Source organism: Astatotilapia calliptera, chromosome 7 (genome assembly GCF_964374335.1).
Source record: "Astatotilapia calliptera chromosome 7, fAstCal68.1, whole genome shotgun sequence".
Lineage (NCBI taxonomy): Eukaryota > Metazoa > Chordata > Actinopteri > Cichliformes > Cichlidae > Astatotilapia > Astatotilapia calliptera.
Window position 1 is genome coordinate 57,222,320 of NC_137428.1, and position 24,126 is coordinate 57,246,445.

Genomic DNA, 24,126 nt, shown 5'->3' on the forward strand with positions numbered 1-24,126 from the left:
GGGCTTTTTTTGACTGGGAAAAGGCTTGTTGACATTTCCTTTTACTGCCTGCAGGAAGCTCATAGCTTAAGGTTGAGGGAAAGCCAATCTAGTTATGACACAAATGCATGGAAAGGAGGAGGGGTGCCACGTTACTCACTGAAACAAAGGTCACATTTTCTCTGAGAGAAATATTGAGTATAAGAATTTAAATGGTTTTGAAAACACATCTGTTAAAAGGAGTTCCTAGGCACAGGGGAGCCTAAAAAAATGATTTCCCCAGACGCCTGCCCTGCTGGATCCTGATTGGCCCTAATTAATGGAAACTAATTACAAAAAAGAGGCTCTTTTAATGAGTGTTGGAGATGAGTCTCCAACCTCCTGCTATTTTAAGCAACCTTTGTGTCGTTTGCCCCACGGTTGAGTTGTTCCCCCCCTCTCCTTCATTTTGCTGTCTCCTTTTGCCTTTTGCCTCTCCCTCTCTCTCGCTGCTGCTCCTTACCTAGTTCAGCCATGGACACGGTGGGGGAGGTTTCTCCATTGGTGAAGGAGCAGTAGGGGAAGAAGCCAGAGCCTGGGGCAAAGTCGCAGATGGGCTCCGGCTTGATGCCGTTGATGTCCAGGCCTGACTGGTCAGGAGATGGCTGAATGTCCAGGTAGAAGCTGCTGACAGCCGAGTCTGGTTTGCTGCCATCAGGAGTATGACCATCCATGTAGCCGCTGAGGTCATCGTGAAGCTCCGTGAGGCCACTGGCAGAGAGGCCGTAGCTAGGTGTGAGTGGCTCCGCCTCCCCAGGCTGTTGTTGGTGGTCACGTTGCTGCTGCTGCAGCCGGTGCTTCTGGACCTCAGCGTATAGGCTGTCTCGCTGCTTCTTTGACATCCGACCAAACTTCACTGCTGTAATTAGCAGGACAAGACAAGTGTGAGACTAACAAAACACTCAGAATTGGTGGCACTTTCTATGAAGGATCTTTGCATCAAGTAAAATAAATGTACTAAGTTTAATTTACTTATTGTATTCACAGTCAAGTGATTGTGAACCACTACTAGTTTTACTAGCGGGTTGGGCGTACATAGAATATCACTGTTTTTTGAGAATCAGTGTTTTATCAAAGCACTCTCCCCCAAATGCCTTACATTAAAGTAACCAATTAAATAATGAAATAAATAAATATATTGTTAGTTATTTACCAGTTTTGATCTGATTTGTACTGTTTTGATTTGCTGTAATTTACAGTCGAGCCACTTTCTCCCCTCTCCTGTGCTCTCGATTTCACCATATGCATGCTGTGTCAGGCAAAAGCTTGCCTACACTCAAGCTGAAGAAAACTTGCATTCATTTCAACACTTCCCCAAAGCAGTCCATCTAGGAGAAAACACTCAATACGATTATTTTTTCAAACCTAGTAAAAGATTTTAAATTATATGGCATTCTCTTTTGCCTCATCTTTAAGTATACTGACACTTGTCTCTAGGAAATACAATGGAATTGCACAGACTGGGTTTTCTCACACGTTTGGGAATTTTTTGGGAAGAAATTAAAGTCTTAGGCAATTTAATTACCCTTCATCTATAAACTGTGCTTTACTATCAGAAAGCAGCACACCATATATTTTAGCCACGGGTTATTCCCATTAATTTACAACATATTTTTATCTAGGGGGGGATCAGCATTAATTATATTGATTTAGAGATTATTATGAGCAGCTTCACAAATGCAGAGGTAAAGGTGGAAAGGAACCAGAAAAGCTTATCAGACAATCAAACAGCCCAAGTGTCTGCCTCCCACCTTAAGGTTTCCAGACTAAACATTGGTTCTGTGAATGAGACTTCTTGGCCGGTGTTCTGGGGGCCTGGCAATAAGTCAGCCGGTCACAGTGTGTGTATGTGTGTGTGTATGCACAGTGGAAAGTGAGTGGAACAGCAGAGAAGAGTTCGGGCAGATGGGCTCTGGTGTGTTCAGTGAAGGTAAGAGTCACCTTCTACTGTCCAGAGTGTGTGTTTATACATGAGTGTGTCTTCATACGTGCATGTAATAATGTATACTGGATAGCTGCGCACACGGTGCTAATGCACTTCTGTGTTAATTTAATAAGTGTGCATGTGTGTCTATGAAGTTGTACCAGTCTCTTCGCTTGTACTCCGTTCAAGTTTTCACATGTCTGTGCACATCCCTCTGTGCCATTTACAGAAAAATGGCATGGCTCTGCTCTGTTCTGATAGAATCTCTTAAGCCCAGTCTAGTTTGGACCAGCCTGGCACAGCAGGAGCCCCTCTGCACACACCCCCACCTGTGTGATCCCATTACTGCATCTCAGCTGCAGCAGGACTAATGACAACCTCTAACAACCTTGTATTTCATCAAACCTAGTTTCTATCACAGCAACAAATTAGGCCCACAGACATAGTGCTCACCTACTACTGGCAGAGAATGAACACAGACTGACAGCTTAACATGTTCTCGTGCCAAGAATTCCTTTGGAAATGTCTGTTGTACCCCTTTGAGAATAACGACATTATCTCATCTCATTCCTACAGATTTTCTTTGTCTCTCCAGCGAGATTCAAATACACAGCTGCTAAAAGATATAGACTGACTTGATAATGTAAATTAGAGCTGCTTCTCAGTAAGTTTGATATTTTCACTGCCACAAGGAAGCTCTTTTTGCTCCCTTTACGGGGAGGTCAGTGTCCAACAGTTTCCCTGAAGCATCGATCCAAAGGCGGTTTAGCGGAGCACACGTTTGCCCACACAGGAGCCTGAACCGGGGCTCTTCACATCTCACCACTCACCATGCCACCCTGCTAAATCCACCCACTTGCTTCTCCTCTTCCATAGAGGACTTACCATCTCGTGACATGCCCACTGCCAGGCACTTCTGCAGCCGGCAGTGCTGGCAGCGGTTGCGGCTTGTGCGGTCGATCAAGCAGTTCTTCTGACGGGGACAGGAGTAAGCTGCATTGCTCTGCTGACTCCTCCTGAAAAAGCCCTGCATTAAACAGAGGACAGACAAGGAAACAGCTCGGGTTACTGGAAAAACTTGTGTGAGTGAAGTCGTGTTTTCATCTCGAAGGATCAATTCATGCCCCATGTCAATAGCATAGCCGTAGCTCAGGTTGTAGAGAGGTTTGTCTGCTAATCATATGGGTTCAATCGCTAACGTCCTCGACATGCTGAAGCTTCCTCGCGAAAGTCACTGAACTCCAAGTTGCTTCAGATGTGTGTGCGTGAATAACAAACATGTAAAATGCTTTACAGAACCAGTAAGGTTAAAAGGTGCTCTGTAAAAAGTGATCTGTTTACCACTGTGCTTAACATATTACTCATTGACCGTGACTGTTTCCAAGTGGTGTTTTTTTTAAATTATTAATATGAAATTGATACATAACAATACTACCGTGACTATATTTTCTACTGTAGTATCTTAGGAGTGCTGCATTTCAACCGTGAGTACAGCATGAGGGTGTTGTGTTTGGGTAGGAATGATAACAGTGGATGGTTATTAGTGTTGATTAACGCAGCACTGGCATGCACGGTGTTAAAGGATTGTGAATGCACACCGACCGGATTCCTCATCCTTTGACTTAATGAATTGATTCCAGCACATCATTAACATGCCCCACTCTACTGCTCCATACACATATGTCTTAATTAGCTGCTCATTGGCTGTTTAATTACAAGAAAACAGCTGACAGCTGCCAAGTTGCTTTATAATAGAAGCCATTATGGAAACCGACTAAAACTGCCAGTGACAAGCAGCACTCTTTAATAATGCTATGATTTATGGTCCAAACTTTTGTACTCGCACATATCATTAAAGCCCTCTCTGCCTGGACTAATTAGCAGTCATTAAAGATAGATTTCAGCAGTTTATTCTTTAGTGTTTTGTCCCTGCAAGCTCCTATGTGAGGGAGAAGAGTGCAGGAAAGGAAACTCTCTCTGTCCCTCTCTTGTCTGCCTCTCTCTCCTTCACACACACACACACACACGCGCGCACACACACACACGTGCACATATATAACCAGGAGCAAACAGCAAAGGTGCAGGCTGGCTGAGGAATGCTAATGATGTGCCTGGTGACAAGCATGGGGACAAGAATACACTCTAAGCACAAAATTCCTCTCACTGTGAATGGTTGGTGCATTTGAAACAGTACAAAAGGTGGCTTCAATAGAAGCAACACACTGTAGCAAACAGCCAACAATCTGCTATAATTCAAAGCACTGTGCTTTTGATCATTTTATTTCAAGAAGAGCAGGCTGCAGCAAAAGCAAAAACAGCAAAAGACACGTCCCTGGGAGGGAAAGGCAAAGCAAGGCAGAGGAATGACTTTGTCCTACTAATTGTGGTTTTCTGTGATGTCCTCTGCGGTGCTTGACCACTTTAATGATCACACTCCGCGTGTCTTTGCTTTGCAGTCCCTCTCCAAATCGTCGCAAAACTTCAGCAACATTTTCAAGTGTATTTTTTCCTCGCAAGCAACTTTCGGCACTTCCCCGGCGTTCCCAGTCTTTCCTCTTTGAGCTCTTCTGTCCCTTTGCGTGCACGCAGGCACACTACCTCCCTTGGCACAAACGGGTTCGGTCTCTTGATGCTTACCTTACAGCCTTCACATGTTATCACGCCGTAATGGATGCCTGATGATTTGTCTCCACAGATCTTGCAGGGAATTATTTCGATTTGAGCTGCGGAGAAGAAAAGGAAACGAAAGAAGAAGAAAAAAAATAAATAAAAACGTTGCTGTCACAAGTCACCGTACAACACCCTCACCATGGATCCATGTCGGTACATGAAAGAGCACCGTGCTTCTAAAAACATCTCATCCGATGGCTTTTGAATCTTCACTTCCACACAGCATTAGCTGAATATTTACCGATTTGTAATGTGTGTCTGTGTGTGTGTCTGTGTGTAAGCAAGGAGGCCATTTTAACTCCTTACAAGCAGCAATGTAAACAGAGTGTCATTTTGGATCCTAAACACAACCTCTAGAAGAAAAGTTACCCATAATCCTTAATGTACAACAGGAGCACTAATATTGGCCTTGTATTACGGCAATGACTCATTTAGCCACACGAGGAGATGTTTTCCTCGCTGGAAAACTTGACTTCATGAAGCCTCGTATATATTTCAGAACCATAAAAAACCCAGGAGTAAATCCACCGTGGCCACAAAGAATCATAACATGCCCGCTGTGCTGCAGGGAGCTGTGGCAGCGACTGCATGTGCACCTCTGTATACGCTACAGGGTTCAGTTGCGGTTTGGCTGTGGTGTTGTGCTGTTGACAGGCCTGTGATTCACCCGCCTTAAGAGGACAAAAGCAACGAGGGGACAGGCCTCATCCATCGTTGGCCTTCTCCTCAGGAGCCGACCACAGGGCAACACAGCAGAACAGACAGAACACACAGACATCAGAGACACAGAACTCCCAGCTCGTCCCACTGCTTTCAGCTTTATCACTGCAGCCACTGATGCTACCATCCCTCTCCACCTCCACCCCCACCCCACTCCAGAGATCTCTATCTCAAAGCCCTCCTCCACATCTCTAGCATCTCAGTCCCGCCATCCCAACAGTGCACTACAGCGCCAGACAAACGCCACTATCTGATCTAAATCGAGGAAAGATCACCGCAGGATATTTTCTCACAATCTAATGGTTTTTGGGATTTTTTTTTTTAACTAACCAACCTGGAGCCAGCCAATCACGGTGCAATGAGTTGTTGCAGCACAAGTCTATACCAATTAGTGGAGGAATATTATGATTTGTCTTGCAGGGATGAAATAGAAATTATAATATTTTAAAATATAGTGGCACGTTCACAGTGTCAAAGTATTACATCAGCCTCACCCCTCTAACAAGGCCTAACTGTCTACTACAATGCCTCAGGTCTCTTCTAAAGACAAGGAGCTTTAAATATCCCCTTCAACACCTTAACAACCAGCCTCTTTAAACTAGTTTGATCACATCAAAAGTACTTTTGTGGGGTTCAATCCAGAGATCCCTGCCCATTTTAATCAGCTGCCTACGAGCCTATAATGTGTCATGTGGATAATGTCCTTGTCCCGGAGGCATGCCCGGGAGAGGCCCTTAACACACAGACTCTAATCCACTAACCCGGGAGCCACACTCTATTCATTCAGGAATCTGTCTGTTCTCCTCGCACTGCTGGAGTCAACAAGACCAGCCATGTTTACTTGGAATTAGCCTACATTTTAGCAAAACGAACAAAAGGGAGTGGTGGAACATGCACAATTAATTCTCCTCCAGACAACACCTCCTGTGATTTGCGATTCTCACATACAATAGAGGGCACTGCACCTCATCGGCCCGGATTAGAGTGAAATCCAGGCAGGAGGCGGGCTTTGACAACCTAACTGAGAGGGTTAATTCATAATTAATCTTCTCCTTACTGTGCACAGTTACTTGTTATTTCATTTAGGTCTATCTCTGTATGAGTGCACTCTATTGTTTGTTTTTGTGTTCTCCCCGCATGAGCATTAGCAGTGCAGTGTGTTTCGACTCCTTTAGCATTTTCAGCCTCATTACTTACATAATTTGTTCTGACATGCACTCACAACAACTGAAGCGTGCTGTAATTATGACTAGCTGCGGTTATGATGAACTAAAGGTTGTAGGGGCAGGCCCCAGCCATTGGGTGGCAGTGCAGGGCTGTAGCTATGGTTGTCTTGCCAAGTTAAGCCAAGCTTCCACCCACCCTATCCAGCCCACAGGCTTTTGGCTCTGAGCTCCAGCCTCTGATAGCTTCAGGCTTAGGCTGCTGCTAGCTTCCCCCACCCCCACAGCATAGCTGTGAGATGCCTTCATCTCTCCTGAAGAAGCGGAGCTGGCTGGGCGCTCACTCAGGCCTGACAGAGGCTGTGCCACATCAGGTGAAAGCAGTGGGAGTATAGACACAGGGGTGCCAGGCTAGGCAGGGCATACATTCACACAAGCATGCCTCACATAGCCCTATCTGCAGCATGAAGGCCCTGAGTGCACACAGTCTCACTAGCTAACACTCTTCTCCCTCCACCGCTGCACAAGCCCCTAGATGTTCAGTGCACTCAACAATAAAAAGGGTTTGTCTCTGGACCAGCTGAGACAGGCTCCATAGCTTCTTGTAGGAGAAAAGACATCACTTCGAACATATAGTTATTTCCACGCTAGGCTGAGCTGCTTTCATAAAGAAAGGGGTCAAGGAGAAGAAATGAGCAATGGCACAACGGAGATCAAATACACCATGAAGTCACCTAAATCATCAGTCAATATTTGCCCCTTTGAGTGACTGGTCATGAGGCCCCTAAGCCACACTTCAGACAACTGAGGATGATTTGAACTGAATTCACAGAGGGGACCCAATCAAACAGAAAGGCCTACACTTATAAGCACTCCCAATCTGGCAGTCAATATCTATTGACATGAGCTGCGGTGTTAACTGCCTCTTGGTGTGAAACAGGCAGCTGCTGGCTCGCTTGAGCTTGACCGGTGCAGTGCCACTGATCCCATTCACCGCGCCTGCCTGCCTGCCTGCCTGCCTCTCTGCCTGCCACTTCCCTGTCAGCCAGCCTTGCCTGCTCTGTTTACGACATCAAAGCCAGGCACAGTTAGACAGGCAGTCATGCTAAAGTCCATCCCAGCAGCCCGCTGCTCCTCACAGCACTGTGAGATGGCCTCTGCACGCAGGACACTTCAGAGACACCTGCTGAGATGCCAAGATTACGTTTGAATCACACCACAACACAATCTTATCACGGATAAGACCATGAGGGTCGTACAGCGTCTCAGGACTGTATACAGCATTTGCAGCGAGGTGCGGGTGGGCTTGGGTGATAGGCATGGCAAAGAGAGCAGACAGTGAAACAGAATGTTAAAGCTTGTTCTTTGTCTGTCTGTGTCTGAGCAGTTCAAGGACACTGATTCACAACACTGGCAGGCCTTTTGAGAGGATGACGTGTCACTCAGAGCACATGTACAATGGGGCAGTGAGGCCTCCGTATGCTCACTCGGTGCCCTTCACTGTCTTCTTCACAGCCCTGAGATCATCAGCCCCTTTATTAAAACTTCAGCACACATTAACAAGGACCAGGAAACGATCATTCAACTCTGACCGCTCATAACAATTTACAAAGTCCACGCTAACAGTTTACCGAGGCTGCTTACTCGCTGCCTAACCACTGAGTAAGCAGCTATTAGCAGATAAAAACACATTCGCCTGCGTGATGCAAATTTAAATTAAAGATGTAAGGAATGATGCGCAAGATTCTATCAAGGTGAAGAATAAAATGACTGCTGATGAAAAGAACAAGTAAGTGTGCACTGAGAGGACCTGCTCATGGTATCAGATAGGGCTGCGCAATATGACCAAAATCTCATATCCCGATATAAGACATTTATCGTCCTGACAACGATATAAATCACACGTTTTTATATCGTCATCCGATATATATCGTTATATCGAACAGCCCTAGTATCAGATATAGACTGTATTCTTGTCAGATGTAAACAAACCATTAATTCAGGTAATTCCTCGTTTTTTTCTCTCCATATTATTCACTGTAGCATGCAGATAAAAAAAACAACCCATAGAGCAACTGAAAATCCTACAGGCTTGTGCCAACATGGAAAATCACTACTAGTCAAAATCTCCTGGCTGTTCCCACTGAACCCTTGGACTACTGACATAACGTTGACGGATTAAGATTATCCCTTACATTACAGACCCATGCCCGGGCCACCATCATAATGCTGAGAGCTTAACCCATTACTCGATTGGACCATTAAATCATTTTCCCATAGCCTTCATGTGATAGATGTGTAGAATAAATTAGGTTTGAAACCAAAGCTTCTACGCTGCTCCGTACGGGAATAAAATATTTCTTTTTGTTTTTTTGGGGGGGCTCATTTACAATGTACACCACTCTGGGGAAAAAAACCCAACAAAAAAAACCCCAAACATTGGCTTCTCTATGTGTGACAGCCGTGTTGTGCTGACAGCTGTCAATGACAGAGTGACGCAAGCCAGCGGGCTCATGTCAGAGATTATGTAAGGAACTGGACAGGGCACAGCATTATGAGCAGATTAGCAAATTCTCTCCCACACATAACAAAGTGTGCTAATATATTATCTTTCTAAAATATTTAGCAACAAATCAAAACAAAAGCTTATGGGGATATCGGCTCCCAAGACAGTTATACAAAGCACATTTTCTTACAGAGCCTTCAAACGCGGTCAACACGCAAACACCAGAGGCACTGAACTGTCTGGCAAATGCGCACTAAGCAATGTTTCTCCATCATTATGCGTCTATTTATTTTCCTTACATGAACTTCCCATTTGGAAATGGAGATCAGCTGTCGGTTGATAAACAGAGTCTTCTCTGAACAGATTCCCGTAACAGTCAGATCGAGCTGTAGAGCGACGACAGCCTAACAAGAGATGGAATCAGAATTCTGCCTCTTTTTATCTGCCAGGGCTCGGCTGTCATGTGAAGTCACACAACACAATACTTTTTTATTCCCATTTATGCAGCAGAAGAAAGGTTATTTGAATGTCAGTGGCAAAGGACAGTCATGGCACGGAACACAGGCAGAATAGTATAAATGTGTTATTTGTTTAGGGATCGGAGGCAGTTGGCATATTACCATAGTGCTGTTCTAATGGCATTTACTGGTCGGCAGCACACACACGCATACACAAAAACAACCCACAAACCTGCAGACCTAAACTCTATATCATCACTGTGAAACAGCTTCTATTCAACCTATAAATATACACAAGTCATCAAAAATATTTGGACCAAAGGGATTAGCGTGAGGAAGGACATAATTGACACATTTTGATGTCTTTATGCTGAGTTTTGCTAATTCCCCCCAATCATTTAGCTGCCTAAGCTGTGATCCCACTTCACTAGAGACCAGCTATATCTGAAGACCTATTCCAGTTTCAAAAAAAGAAAAAAAGAGGGGGCTCTTTAAGCCCTTCCCTATTATTCCTTCATAGAAGTGCAGTGACTTTAGCAAAGCTCAGGTCTGGACCATTGCCCTGGGCTGCTTTTTGGATGAACTCAAGCATACATCTCTGTGTTTGTTTGTGTGTGTGTGTGTGTGTGAGGCCTATTAATATTTAACACTGCCCAACTCCAGATGCCTGTACAACACAGCAGTGCTTCTCTCTTCATGTATCTGCCTGTATTTACTTGACTGTTTTATTGAAGTGCATTCTGACACCCTCTATGAAGGGGGAGCAGGAGAGAGGGGAAGACGTATTCCCAAACCACAGCACAAGACATCTCTCTCCATGTCTCTTTCTCCACCGGCGTAACAGTAATTTGGGCACTAATTTATGTGTTGTTGTGACAAAGATTGAGGAGCTTCCTGACTGGGAGTCTGCTTTCCTGCACTCTAGGGGAAACAACAAAAGCCTGGGTTTACTGAGCAGACGAGCACCATGAAGGGTAGCATGTGTGCGGCGCTCTTTTCCCCTCCCTTGTCTTTCCCACCTGAGCTCAAATCTCCCCCCCCCCCCACACCCCATCACTCTTTACCCCCTCTATCCATCTTCCCCCCACATATTCCCATTTCGTCTGCAACTGTAGTGACAAGTGAAGTTGTGCCTCGGTGCTGGGGACCAGAGGGCACGCCCCTTGCGTGCACGCAAGCGTGTGCACATGAGCATACATGTGTGCCTCGGAGAAAAGCTCGCGCTGTTTGCTTTAATGACAAAACACAACCGGTACGACAGAACTCACTTATATATTGAGCCACAAAAAAATGCATCACAAAGTTGCAAAGTATTTAGTTCATTAAGATCGCATGTCATCCATCCTTGGTTATTATGACGTATATAAAAAATTAAACTCGAGTAAATGTGCATTTTATGCTCTACTCACACGTTCTGCAGCAAGTCATTGGGATGCATCAAAAGTCAAAATCACTGAGGCTCAAATCACACAGGGCCAACTGATGGACTGGTGCAAGAGCTGCTGGTTGAATGATTTGGTTGAGGATCATGTGATGTTTGGAGCCTGCATTCTGACCACTTCAACTAAAGGGGCAATAGTTAAAGGCTCGACTGTGGTACAGTGCCTTAGTTAAGCACCTCTCAGTCCCAAAACTCCCTGCAGCGATGGCAGCCGAGTAGGCTCTTCCAGAAAAAAACTCAGGAATATATAAATAATGAATCTTTCAAAAATATCCACTGCAATTACACGCGGAAACCTTTACATAACAACAAAGAGTCTTGTTCCAGTGCACCAGGGGAATTTGCTGCTGCCACACTGCGACACACCACAACTTCCTTCCTCCTATAATTGCTGTATTAGTATGCGTTTCTGTAAGACAACCAGGATTCTTCTGGGCGTTCTGAATCGAATCATTCTGCTGTTTCACACAAAGAAATCAAAACATACACTCACACGTGCGTTTTTCGACATTTAAAAAAAAATTTTGCTCACTTCAGTTCATTAAACATTGGGGGTGAAGCAAAGATGTAAAGGGGAAAAGAGGAGGGAAGCTGGAGGTCCCATCTCATGCTGCTGCTCAGGGTCAGTGGGTCAGAGGCACACAGCCAGAACACACATGCAGAGCAGGCTGAATAGTTCAGCTGACAGTAATTGTCCCTCTGTGGTCTGCTTAGGAAAACATGTTTCCAGACAACGCGGACTGGCTGCACGAGCCAGATAGTAATCACGATCTTGATTTGCTCCATCGAATGGGGAAGCTCGGCATAAGCCTCCAGATATGGCTCGAGTCAGTATTTCCACTGGAGCTGACATCAGCTGAAGCAACCTCTGGGCAGGAACACAGCACAGCAGTGTTATAATACAATATCTCTTCAAAAATTAAATAACATAGAATAAAATCTCAAGAGAATCCACACTGCAAGTCACCCTTTAAAAATAAAGTCAAATTTTTACTATTTTATTATGCCGTGCAAGACCAAATTAAACGGCAGATAATATTACAATACCAAGATTTTTTTTTTATCCCACTACCCACAACCTGAATTTAAAAAAATCCTTTTAATAACATTTGTTGTGACTGCCACATTTGTCAGCTGCTGGTGCTCTTTACCGACTCCAGCGGCGGACAAAGACGAACACTGTTGAAACGAACCAAGATAAAAGCACATGCTTTCGCCGTCTTGTGACAACGTGCTAAAGAAATGTCAAAGTAAATCCCAAAATTAAAAAGTCATGTTGCCAAAACATGTGTAGGGCTGTTTGTCTTTGAAAGCTATTCTAGTCTATTAGTTTAAACAATGAATGCTCCGCGTGGCATCTCCGTTACTCAACAACTTTCGCAGCAGGGCTGATGAGCACTACCTCTGCCATTCTGCTTGAAGGTCTTTGGTTTTCATCAGCTGAAAAAGAGCAGGCAAGGACAGGGAAGATGAATGACATCAATGGCCAGCCGATACTTCCAGGGACGTGTGATTGAGACAAATGAGCCTTGTTACATTAGCTGGGATACTGAATCCTGCTGCTCAAAGATCCAGAGCTTGATAGAGCTGAAACTAGAGGCACCCAACCTTTCTACAGATCACCGGTGTCATGGGGCCCGAGAAGAAGAGCTTTCTCAAAGTGCCTGCTTCGCTGGGCTCACTCCCCCCCCCCCTTTTTCTGCTTTTCTCTTGGCCCACATTTGCTTTGCTCTATTTTATACCAGTGCACCCACACACACAAACACACACAAACATTGTGGCTACATGGCCTTCAAAGATTATTTTGGCCTTTTCTAGGTGTAGATGAAAGTGAAATACAGCCATGATCTAATCTATATACAATACACTTGAGCATTAGTGTCTATGAGCACTTCCTTCATTCATTATGCATTCCCACTGCTACTAAATGCACAAAATGATTGCATTGACATTGCAACAATCCAAAATATATTTGCATTGTTGGCCATGATAAGCAGACTGAGGCAATGAATTTTAAGGGTTCTGCTTAAGTGTGAGCACACTGCTGTGTCACTTTAGTGGTAATCATCAATGCAAGCGAGCGTCAAGTTACACAGTATCTGACAGGCTTGTAGGAAATTAGGTGTATATTCCATTTATATATATATATATATATATATATATATATATATATAGTAGTGATATCTTCTTATAATTCCTGTGCATCTGAGCCCCACAGTTAGAGACTATACTTCTTCCCTTAAACCCTCTAAATATACATTTTTGAAAATACACTGCCACTGAGCTCACAATCAAGTGAATTAATTCCGTTTTTGAAAAGCTTACATTTGTCCCAAAAAAGGGGTTTTCAGTCATTTTTGCAGAATATAAAAATAAAATCTGCGATAATCTCTGCACTGACGGTGGAGGAGCTGCTGAGCAATTTCACCGTCATCCTCCTTTCCTCTAGATGTAACAGACCGTATGAAAGGCATTCCTAGACGACAGGGGTGCACAAGGAGTACCTACTGCCACACAGAGTTCATAGACTGCTTACAGCGTGTGAGGCACATTTCCCCCCCACACTGCTGTTTTCATAGTCCTACAAACACTGGCCTGGTTTTGTTTAACATGGCAGGATTAAGCAGCCATGCGCAAAGCATGCTTCCCTCCTTGCACACTTTGCTTACAATGGAAGGCCTGAGCGCTCTTTGCTACCTTTTGGTGAACCAGCTTCCCTGACTGCTGGTGCTTTGGTGCTCTAATCCCAGGCAAATAAACAAGTGCCAAGATTAATGATTGCATAAACGCGTCCCCAAAGCCCTGGAATAACAGTCGGCTCTTCAGCCTGTTCTGCTGCCATGCAAAGGCTCTCAGAGTCAGCTGACAACCTGTATATCCCTCTTCCCTTCCTGCTGCCTCAAAACAGCCAGGAATCGTCTGTGCTTTGTTGCTTCATTAGCGACAGGAAGCTGTCAATATTTTCTACATGACGGGGGTACGCAACGCTGCACTGGGAGGATGCGTCTATGCTAGAGCGTAATAAAGGGTCCTCCACAGTTCTTAAGCTCTCCACTTCTTACTTCTTGTTGCTAATCAAGGCCACTGCACAGCATGTCTGGCCCTCAGCGCCTGACATAACAACCCCGTCTGTCTGAGGCCATAATGAAGGCAACATGATAGGAGGAAAGTGGAGGTTCTCGAAGACTTTTGATTAGCTTGTCACCCTCATCAGGACTTGTAAAATACTTGCATTTATGACTTCTTGTTTAAAAAAAAAAAAAGCAATCTAGTAGATATTTAGGAGGACATTAGAAGTGTGTGTGTACAGAAATAAATCACAACCCCAACAGACCAAAAAGGGCCATTAAAATGACATTAGGAGCATGGTCCATCCTCTCATTCCTGTCATTCCAGGTCTGTGACGCTAAGATGAGCTGCTTTATGATGAGGAGGAAGTAGTGGAGACGGGGAGAGCGAGAGGCTGTAAAAGAGAAGTTGGGAGGAGCAGTGCAGTCCACTAGTCCAGGGGCAAGAGAGCGTGGGACGTTCAGATGAAGTGGGAGGTCCCACTCCAGGAGGTTGCTCCTAAACATGAAGGCAGAGGCAGCACCCCGCCTAATGAGGGGTGAAGTGGAGCCCCCTGTGGGATCCCCTCAGGCACATTCATTAGGAGATGAAAAAGCATTTCCTGCGGCAGAGCAAGTGCCTGCCTTAGCTCGGACATGTTTAATTTAGGGCCATATGAAAACAGAAGGCCACACTGCTCAGGTCTGCTGTTGTCAGTCAGGGGGAATCAACACCCCATATGGCCAGTAAGTCAGAGCCAGGATAAATGCTGTGTGCAGAATTGAATTAAGATTTTTTCAATTCCTGTTTTGTTTTGTTCTTTTTCGTCCTTTGGCTTGGTTTCCACCCTTTTAGCTTACAACGTACATATTATTAAAAGGTCAAGTACACTGACACTTTCAACTCTGGGCAGAAAATTCATTGTAGACAGGCTATTATAGAGAAAATGTGCATCTTATCGCAAGTTTCATTTCCCTCAATGCATTGCATTTGGTTGCATCTTTTTGGCTCCAGGCAAAAATAATAGATTCGTTTAGCCAGTGGTGGTTTGTGGAAGGATTATGGTAATGCAGCACTGAACGCTGCAAGCGAAATACAGTAAAAAAAAAGAAAGTGCTGCAGTAAGAGACGCAGGAAGAATATCTGAGAGGTTAATTTATATGATTGCACAAATCTGCATTCACAAATGCATCCTGAAAATCTCATATCGCGCAAGGTGCACTGTTTGCAGAGACAACAGAAGAGACAACTACTTCTTTTATTCCACTGTATGAACAAGGGCATTACGGTGTATCAATCCACAGCGATTCGGATACATGTCCGCTTATCACGGCCGCTTATCCTTGTTCCTGATGAATCCTCACATTTATTAAGGCTGTCTTCTTGCCTTGTTAGATATGTATAACCAATCTCCTGTAATTAGCAACTGCTAACCTTTGGGGTGCTAATCCCCCGTGAATTGTGGATTTGTACATCAAAGCCCACACTCTTCCATATAGCTGGTGCTTGAAATTACACTATTTGAAACCTGCAATTATTTGTATAGCACGGATGCATACAGTCTCCTCTTTTTATGTCTCTGAGAATCCCGTGGGTTTGCAGTAAAGAATCCTTAATCCACTCCAGTGGAATCCAAATATAGAGTTAACACCAGCTTCCCAAAATTTAGATGCACAGCCAAGTGCCTGCTGAACACGTAAAGTGGAAAAAGCTCTCTCTCTCTCCCCCTCTCCATCTTCCTCTCTCCTTCTCTCTTTTGCATAGTTAAGATTGGATTCCTTTAGTGGCTTAGAAGCATCATATAGGAAACAACGGGGATTGCCCAGCGGTGCAACACAAAGATGCTTCAGTATCAGAGAAAGGCTACAAGAAGAATGGCTGTGTTGTCCTTTTCACGGGCAATACTTTAAAGTTAATGAAATAATCAATAGTCTTGCCTGTTGTTTAATGTAATCACATGTCCAGTCAACACAGTGAATGCTGTTTAGAGTCAGCCGCAATTTGTGCTCTCACCCTCTTCAAGGCTAAGCTAAATCCATTGTGCAAGAAGGGGGAGATTATACGGAGTGAAAATAACTGAGATAGCTTCCCACACATACACACACACACACACAAGCACACACAAGTGTGCACGCAGACGCGCATGCAAACCCGATGCTTTTGCAGGGAGAATGCCTGAAGCATTTACTTTCTTTAATGAGAGACATGAGTCTCATGTGTCAGTGATGCACAGCATGGGAACAATAGGGTGGGCTTTAATTCCATCACTCTACTGTATTTATCCCTCTATCTCATCAATACCTGCCAGTTAAGCAGGATGAAATAAATCATGTCAAGTAGACTCAGTCAGGACCACACTGCGCTCAGCAAACACGCAGAACCCGAACTTAAAACTCGGGGTGAATGCAGTTTTACGCAGTCGGTGACAAATTTAGTGCACGGGTCTTAAGCAAGGGAATACAAGAGATTGTGTTCAGAGACAAAGATCATCCTTCCTGCACCTTCTCTAGCAAGTCATTAAATAGCAATGAATTAACAATGATGTTGTTGGGTCTTTAGAGGAAACGAATACCTCTGCTGTCACCTAAGCCTCCCATGGAAATCTCTTTACTTACCCCAGTGAAACATGGATACCTCCGCTACACGTCTTTTAACATCTTAAAAGGCAACTAACGCTCCACCTTCTTACATTGCACAATAAGTGCATTAACAATTGGGCACGGGGCTTTTGAATGATATTGAAAACTTGACTAGTGTTTCTTTAAGTGTACATATGGCTAATACTGCTGTAAATCATGTGCAAATATGGCTTCATGTGCGAGCAGCAAAAATAATAGCCAGTGAGATCTTTCAAAGTCCTCCCCACATATATGCAATAACACCAGATTTATCATCAGATAAAAAAGTAACACATAAAACACTTCAAGGATTGGCTTTGAGCGATAGCAATAATCCTGCAGGCGGCCAAATTATGATTTATCTACTTTGGCTTGAGAGCACATGGGGCAGTATTGTATATATCTGTGGTAGCTGGGCTTCTCACTGTAGCATAGGAGCGACTCAGAGAGAATACATTTGGTGTAAAATTGCTTCATCTGTTTACAATTCCATTTGGAGTTTATGAGAAAGACAGGCAAACACAGCCTGATATATTGCCCCTGTGTCACGGCATGGCAGGAGCATCCACACAAAGATTCATCTCTCACTTAGAAGCCAAATGATACGTCTAATTTGCTGCAAGCACAGTTATTTTTAACCTCTCCAGCTGTCAGATAATGGAGCTTGACTGTCAGTGCTAGTGTGTGCAAGTGTGTTAAAAGGTTGCAAACTCTTTTCAATCTACCATTCCCTTTGAGGGAATTACAAAATGCGCATTCCCATTAGTTCACCTGATTGACATTGCTTCTTCTTTTATCAAAACCCGAAAAAAACAGAAGAGAGTTGACTGAATTAAGATGGAGACTTCCAACAGCAATCTAAATACAGTTTTCACACGGGCTGTCAAAAAATTATGGTGGCTAGAAGAACATCTCATAAAGTTCAGAAAGTGTTTTGTGGTTACTGACAGCACAATAGGAAGTATTATTACAAACCCGAGTAATGGTGTCCTTTGTGCAGCGTGCCACATTAAATCGTGTACCATCACACGCTTCACCTAACACCTCTAGAGTTACGAGAAAGCACGTGAGGCTTAATATTCACAGCTTTTATTTCATTTTGTACCGCCACGAGGAGAAGGCCAGCGCCGCTGAACTGAGTGAAAGGGCCAGTTACGTAAGACCACTGGAAACTGTTCTTAATCAATGAACTGGCAGCTGACTGCACACTGGTGTCAGTGGCTTGGCTGATATAATTTAGATGGACACTAATGGATTCCTAGCCTCGTCAAACATGGGTGTAAATCACAGCACTTTCACTGTTAAGGGACTTTTGACATTTCTAACAAGCGGCACTTGTTACGCTGCACTAACATGATAATGCAACAGGAAATATGTCCTCGAGGACGTGTGGGCTTATGCGCAGTAACATACAATAAAAGAAGGCACGTCAGTCACTTTCGGAGGCGTTGCATTGAATGTGCCCGCTTTTTCAGTGACGCGTTTAAACCCACCACGAACTATGTAAAAAACACAAACAACCCAAAAAACACACAGCCATCTCTATTCCTCTACAGTAAATAATTCCACTGTCCCAATAACCAGCTGACCTCTAATGTCCGCTAACTCCAGCTTAACAGCGCATTATGTAAGAGAAGTGAAGGGGACATGTGGGAACTGAACTCTGTTCACTTCTATTTGACCATGCGAGTGCAGGCAGCTGGATGTGCCTGCTTTTCTGCGTATCGCTGGGCTCTTAGAAAAACGTCTGCAGTGACACTTCGTACTGACCACATCTGACTTCAGCTTCAGGGTGGCTCAAGATATGAACCTCAGTCATGGCACAAGCTTCCGTCCGCCGTGTGCCTATGTGGTTAGACTAAAGCTCAAGTAAACTGTTACGAAACGGCCTCCTTTGTGGAACAATAAGCTGAATTTGCTCTTGCCTTAAAATCTCCCTGCAAGGTTTTTCAAGCCCATCACGACTAAAAACCGCTACCATGTAGACAATGTAGCTCACCTCAAGAAAATACTTGGCCACAAATGTTGTATCTGGCCTGAAAAGCGCATTATTTGCGATTCAATTCACGTGATCATAAAGGACCTCGTTATTGTAGACGGGAATGCAAAGAAAGTGCTGCGCTTGGAGGAGATCAATAAGTAAATGTGCACCTAAATAAAAAAAGGGGAATGGGGGGGGGGGGGGGGGTGTCATGTTTTTTTTCCCCCCTGCAAAATATTCATGCTTATCAACACAGATTTTTTGCAAATAGGCTGATGCGGTACAATGCTGCTCTTGCTCAAAAACCTGCTGAAATAGCTTTTATGTATTCTAACCAAGCGCTCGCACATCATGCTGTAGCAAGTGTACTGTGTATGCTTCCACACTGGCAGTGTTTCCTGTCTTACTACATTGAAAGCTAAGTTTCATACTCAGGTGCCAACAGCAGTGCTCTTAGTTACACAAGCAGCCGCTAATGGTGCCGGGTCAGTATTTGGGATCTAATCCTCAGAGGTAATATGATCCACCACAACAACTTTCTACATGCCGCTCTGGCCCTACAGGAAACATAACACTCTTTATGAATCGAAACAAACCACAAACACGGGTGCCGAGCAGGAAAAAAGATCTCTCCCCCTTTGCCTCCTTGATGCACAAGATTTATTTCTCTGCCTGTTCATTTGGCACAAACATCACCGCGTTACAAAAGAACACAAGGCTTGGGGAATTTTCTCGAAAACCCATTGCAATTCTCCTCCATGCTAGTTAAATTACAGAAGAAGTCACAGCAGGGAACTTGGGAACACAGCTACCAATCAACTGAAGCAATTCTCCCGGTGTGTTTGTCAACACTGCTGCCTTGTGTAATTGGCATAATTGTCAGGTTAGTGCTCGGAACAAACTGGGCGTCCTCTTGGCGAGCACGGGCCGTGTCATTAAAGGGACATGTTTCTGGAGGCGCTCCCGGGGACACGTAACACGCGAGCATGTTGGAGCGACAGCTCGCCTGATAAAATGGCTGCCTCTTATCTCCACTATGCATATGAAAGGCTTATGCCTTCTCCATGACAGATTCTACGCCTCATCACCATGGGATTTGCCCAGATACACCAGAACAGAAGCTGGGAGAAAAACAATGTATCACATGTATAGCCTCATCTTAACACTGTCAACCGTTCATGTGTAGCCACCGTGTACGAGCACACATATTGAGGCTCGCGTAACGCAGCGCACGGACTCAGTACTGGTTTGCTGTGGATAATGAAATGTGTGTGTTTCGCTCATCAACAGTAATTCCCAGTTTAATGGCTGCATAGTCAACTTGGCAATCCTGGAGCAAGCCTCAATTATCTTGATAATCTGTAATGAATACTTGATATAATAATGATATAGTATCTATAATTACCATGATGATGTGGGGTAGAGTGTGGTGAAAAATAATCGTTTGTATCATCACCGCTGGGTAGCATCATTATTAATCTGACAGCTCTCATAAAGCGCTTTGTTTGTTTTCTCTGATTGCTCTTTTACTACCAAAATAAACAACTTGGCTCCTTTGAGTTACAGCGGTATAATTTGTTGGAACAGCAAACGCATTTATCTATAAATTTATTTTCAATTTGAGGTAAGCTGCAGTCACGAAAGCTAAATCACTACCAGGGAGAAGATTATTCTAATTACTAACCAGCTGTCGCACATGCTGCATGAGCACAGGATGTGTCAGAACACAGAGCAACCAGTAATCAGTTTCACAGAATCGTTTGAGCACACATTTACATCTTGCACACGATGATAAACATGAAATTGTCTTCATTTGTATGGTAATGTTGTAAAACTAAAAGAAGCATATGCTATAACACGGCACGACTGAATTTAGAAACACAAATTTTATGGTCAATTTGTCAATCTCAAAAGCCGAGTGTTTATTTGCAGCTGGAATAAGCCTGATGGTATTTTAGTTTTCATTCAAGCATCGTCAAAGACATGTCGACTACCTGAATGCAACTCATATACTCACACTAATGTGGGTAATGTTTAGTTTTCAAATGGAAAGTGGGTCCAAAGGTATACTGTGATTCAGTCACACAGTAAGCTGAGGCAAAGCAGGGGAATTTTGTCATATGAAAGTCTGTCTTTTCCCAGCTACACTATATCTGAATAAGACCATAATGCAAGCATGGCTTGGTCCCTGGGGTTTTCTTTGCCATTTACACTGCTAGCGCTGCAATCCCCCTGACAGGCCTGTTTATGACTGCTCTGCTATCAGAGGGCTGAGCAGAGCCAGGGACGAGCCTTCATTAGAGATTAAAGTGACCGTCACAAAGTCCAAAATCATCACTGCTTCCCACAGCAAGGCGAGGGGAGACACTGAATGGGTTTAAGCTCATGCATCAACAGCAAGTCAGTATCAGACGGATCCTCTGTTTAACACAAGTTCCTTTTAAATTTCAATATGCATTCATGAATGACATTTAAAGACATTTTTTTAAATTGGCTACAATCAGACTTGTCATATTCATGGCTTTGCTGCCATGAAACAGACATGCAAGTAAATACCAAGCATGACATTACCTTGCAAAGAGAGCGATATTTGAAGCAGGAATATTTTTGATTCCATAGCAGTCATTTAGCAGACAAACAAGGATGCTCTGCATCATAGGAGAATCAGATGCAATTTCCTGCATATTAGAGCTTTCATACATGATTTCTACTAACTGCAGAGCTGGGAGCCTGGCTGATTTGCCTTTAGTGGTAAAGCTTATACATCAACTCAACCAGCCGCTGTACATTACGAATTATAATATAAGACAGAATACGTGCAGTTGGGTGGAAGCCTTGGCCTTTTGTTTTGACCGTAACCACTCAAGATGCTATTCCCTTCCAGGCATTATGTGCTCTGCACCCATCTGTCTATTTCCCCAAACTCTGCAAATTCACAAAGAGAGCGATCCTACTCCAGCACTGATAGTTTTTCTCTGTGGGGGGAACGCATTGATGTTTTTAAATTCAGACAATCTGTGAGTTCCTTTACACCTACACTGTAGGTAACAAAGAGCAGTGTAACACAGGAAATTATGGGAGCGAGAGAGGTTAAACAAAGCAACAAAGCCGTTATACACATTACGCCATTTCTCCTTCCATCAAAATTCTTGCTGCATCTCCAGAACAAAGCAGCTATTCTCAGAGGAACATGAAAGACAGACACCTGTCAATCACAGCTCCTGCAACTCCATATTTCCTGTGTCTGAGCCTGCAGAATGGAGAAATGTGCAATATTCTGATAATATTTCATGCAAACGAATGCAAGTCAGAACACTTCCCTGCTGGCCAGAAGGAGGGGGAATGAGAACAGGTAATTATCGGATTGCCTCAAGGCAAAAAATGATAGAGATTGCAAAGAACGGGGATATTTAGCCCAGCTAATGAAGCCCCATGTTTTGGGAGCACTGGGAAGAAGGAGCAGAGGGAAGCTAGGCTGTGGCTCAGCAGGAGGTAGAGCCTGATAAGACCATCTTACATAATGGCCACATCCAGAATTTGCTCGCCGTTTGGACCGAAGCTCCCTGTCCCTCACATTCTGTCCTATACAATCACCGTGGCCGACCGAGGGAGTGTAAGACTGCCTGCATATCCAGTTTCCTTAAACGTGACCTTTTAATATGTTAATTCTCACCAAATAATCTGTGATGTTGAGGAATGGGCACTGAGTCTGTTGCAGAAGCGCAGCTACAATTGAATTATGGTCATTTAAATGTCTTTTAAATGCAGTTTCTTTGTGTATATCAATACCAGTTCTAATCACTAAGGAAATACAAAAAAACTTGAGTGACTTGAGTGAAGGCTCATCCCTCTTGGCCCAGTCAATTTAACCCCACTGAAGGGTTTATGTTTGCCCATCTCGACAGCCTTACTTAAAGTGCTGAAAAATAAAAAGAGATTGCTTATTTTGTATATGCAGCACTTCCCCCGGACGGATATGAAAGTTTAATCATGGCATTAGGATTCACAGGCATTCCCTTGCTAGACCTGCTTGCCGACATCAGAATTGCTAATTTGCCAGTTTGCCCAGGGAGGGCTGGCTGGTGGTTGAGGAGGGGATGAATGGAAACAGGAGTCTGATTTGTCCAGATAACCTTGAACCTTAACGCTCAGCTTCCTGTGGTCGTACAGAGCTCAATCAGTCCCTCTTTATCATGTTGATCTGAGCTCCTGTCCAGTGTAGCGGCCGGCACAGCGCTGCACTCGCTTTCACCTGACAACTCCGGGAGTGTGTCATCGAGAAAAATCATTTCCCGCTCTCTTCCACAGTCATTAACTTCCGCTGAAACCCCATGAATAAATACAGCAAAATAATTGCTTTCAAAGACAATCTAGCCTCTGCAGTGTGATTCCGATCAGATATCAACATTAAGCGAAATGTAAGTCTTTGAAAAAAAAGAATGATAGTAATTGTGGCTCAGTTTCTAATCTGAGTAATTAATTTCTATTGCTTGTGATGAAAATCCACCGGGGGCACAGGCATGATAAAGAAGAAAGGTCCTGACAGGGTTATGATTCAGCAGAGATGTGAAATTCAAATTAGCCAGGCTAAGCAGTTTGGAGCTGATGTTGATTTGAGTGGACTTACTGGTCAGCCCTACAGTACAGTACAAGAGCCAAGGGCTGAAAGATGGTGGAGTTACTCATTGGCACAGGTGCTTTATCAGCAAATTACATGTGAGAGATGAAGGACTAACGACTGCAAGCTATACTCGCACTGTAACTGTAAATTTACAGTAAATTAGAAAGACATTATTATGCAAACTAAGATTTCCAGTCCTTTTTTTCCCTCTCCCAAATACACCTTTGTGATTACAATAATCCCAGAGAAAATTGGTGCAGAATAGCCGTGTCTAAGTCCACTGAGAGCCAGACTCTCGCTATTAACAAAATTAAAGTGAAGATCTATCATTGGCAGGGAGAGATGGAGCAGCAGGAGCAGAACTCTCACTGTTTTCTGTCACAGCCTCAGCTGTGTGCACACACTCTCCTTACACACTGCCATCTTTCACTCAGCCAGGCACTTGCCTCCTCGCCCACTGTGCCCACCAGGCCCGGGCAGCACATGCCACTGCCAAACATCCATTTACTCCCCGCAGGACTCCCACGTATCTGAAGTGTGCCTGTCACTGAGACCTGTTTAGATTTTAGACAGCACTGAACACCCATTGCACAGGTGAATACCTGTTATTTGGTGAGCCACACAGATAAACACACACAATGCACGTAATTAAATGCCTCATTTGAAATCCGATTCGATAATTTCTCCGGGAACACCTTGTCGGGTGGAATGACTCGACGGAGGGTGGTAATTGCATCCCTGTAGAGAGGCTGGTAGCCTTCGATGGAAAGCATGGATTTATGTCCACTGGATTCGGTAGCGAGAGCTGAAAAACGCGCACCATAGTCCAAATAGGAGGTAATGTGTACTGTATGTGCGTCTGCGAGTCTTTGTGTACACATGTGTTCACAAGTTCAAGCTGTGGGAGCAAACATACAACACATTAATTGGCTATTATATGAGCAGCATGACCTGATGA

At 44.0% G+C, this 24,126-nt stretch overlaps 1 protein-coding gene across 2 annotated transcripts in view; it reads right to left on the reverse strand.

Annotated features, from left to right (window-relative positions):
• Positions 1 to 24,126, reverse strand: part of roraa (RAR-related orphan receptor A, paralog a) — a 188,049-nt gene that overhangs the window by 10,410 nt on the left and 153,513 nt on the right. For both annotated transcript variants that reach the window (XM_026175912.2, XM_026175914.2), the window contains 3 exons: positions 4,580 to 4,665; positions 2,828 to 2,969; positions 482 to 877 (listed from right to left, as the gene is read on the reverse strand). In XM_026175912.2, the coding sequence (XP_026031697.1) occupies positions 482 to 877; positions 2,828 to 2,969; positions 4,580 to 4,665 (624 nt within the window). The remainder of the gene's footprint in view (positions 1 to 481; positions 878 to 2,827; positions 2,970 to 4,579; positions 4,666 to 24,126) is intronic.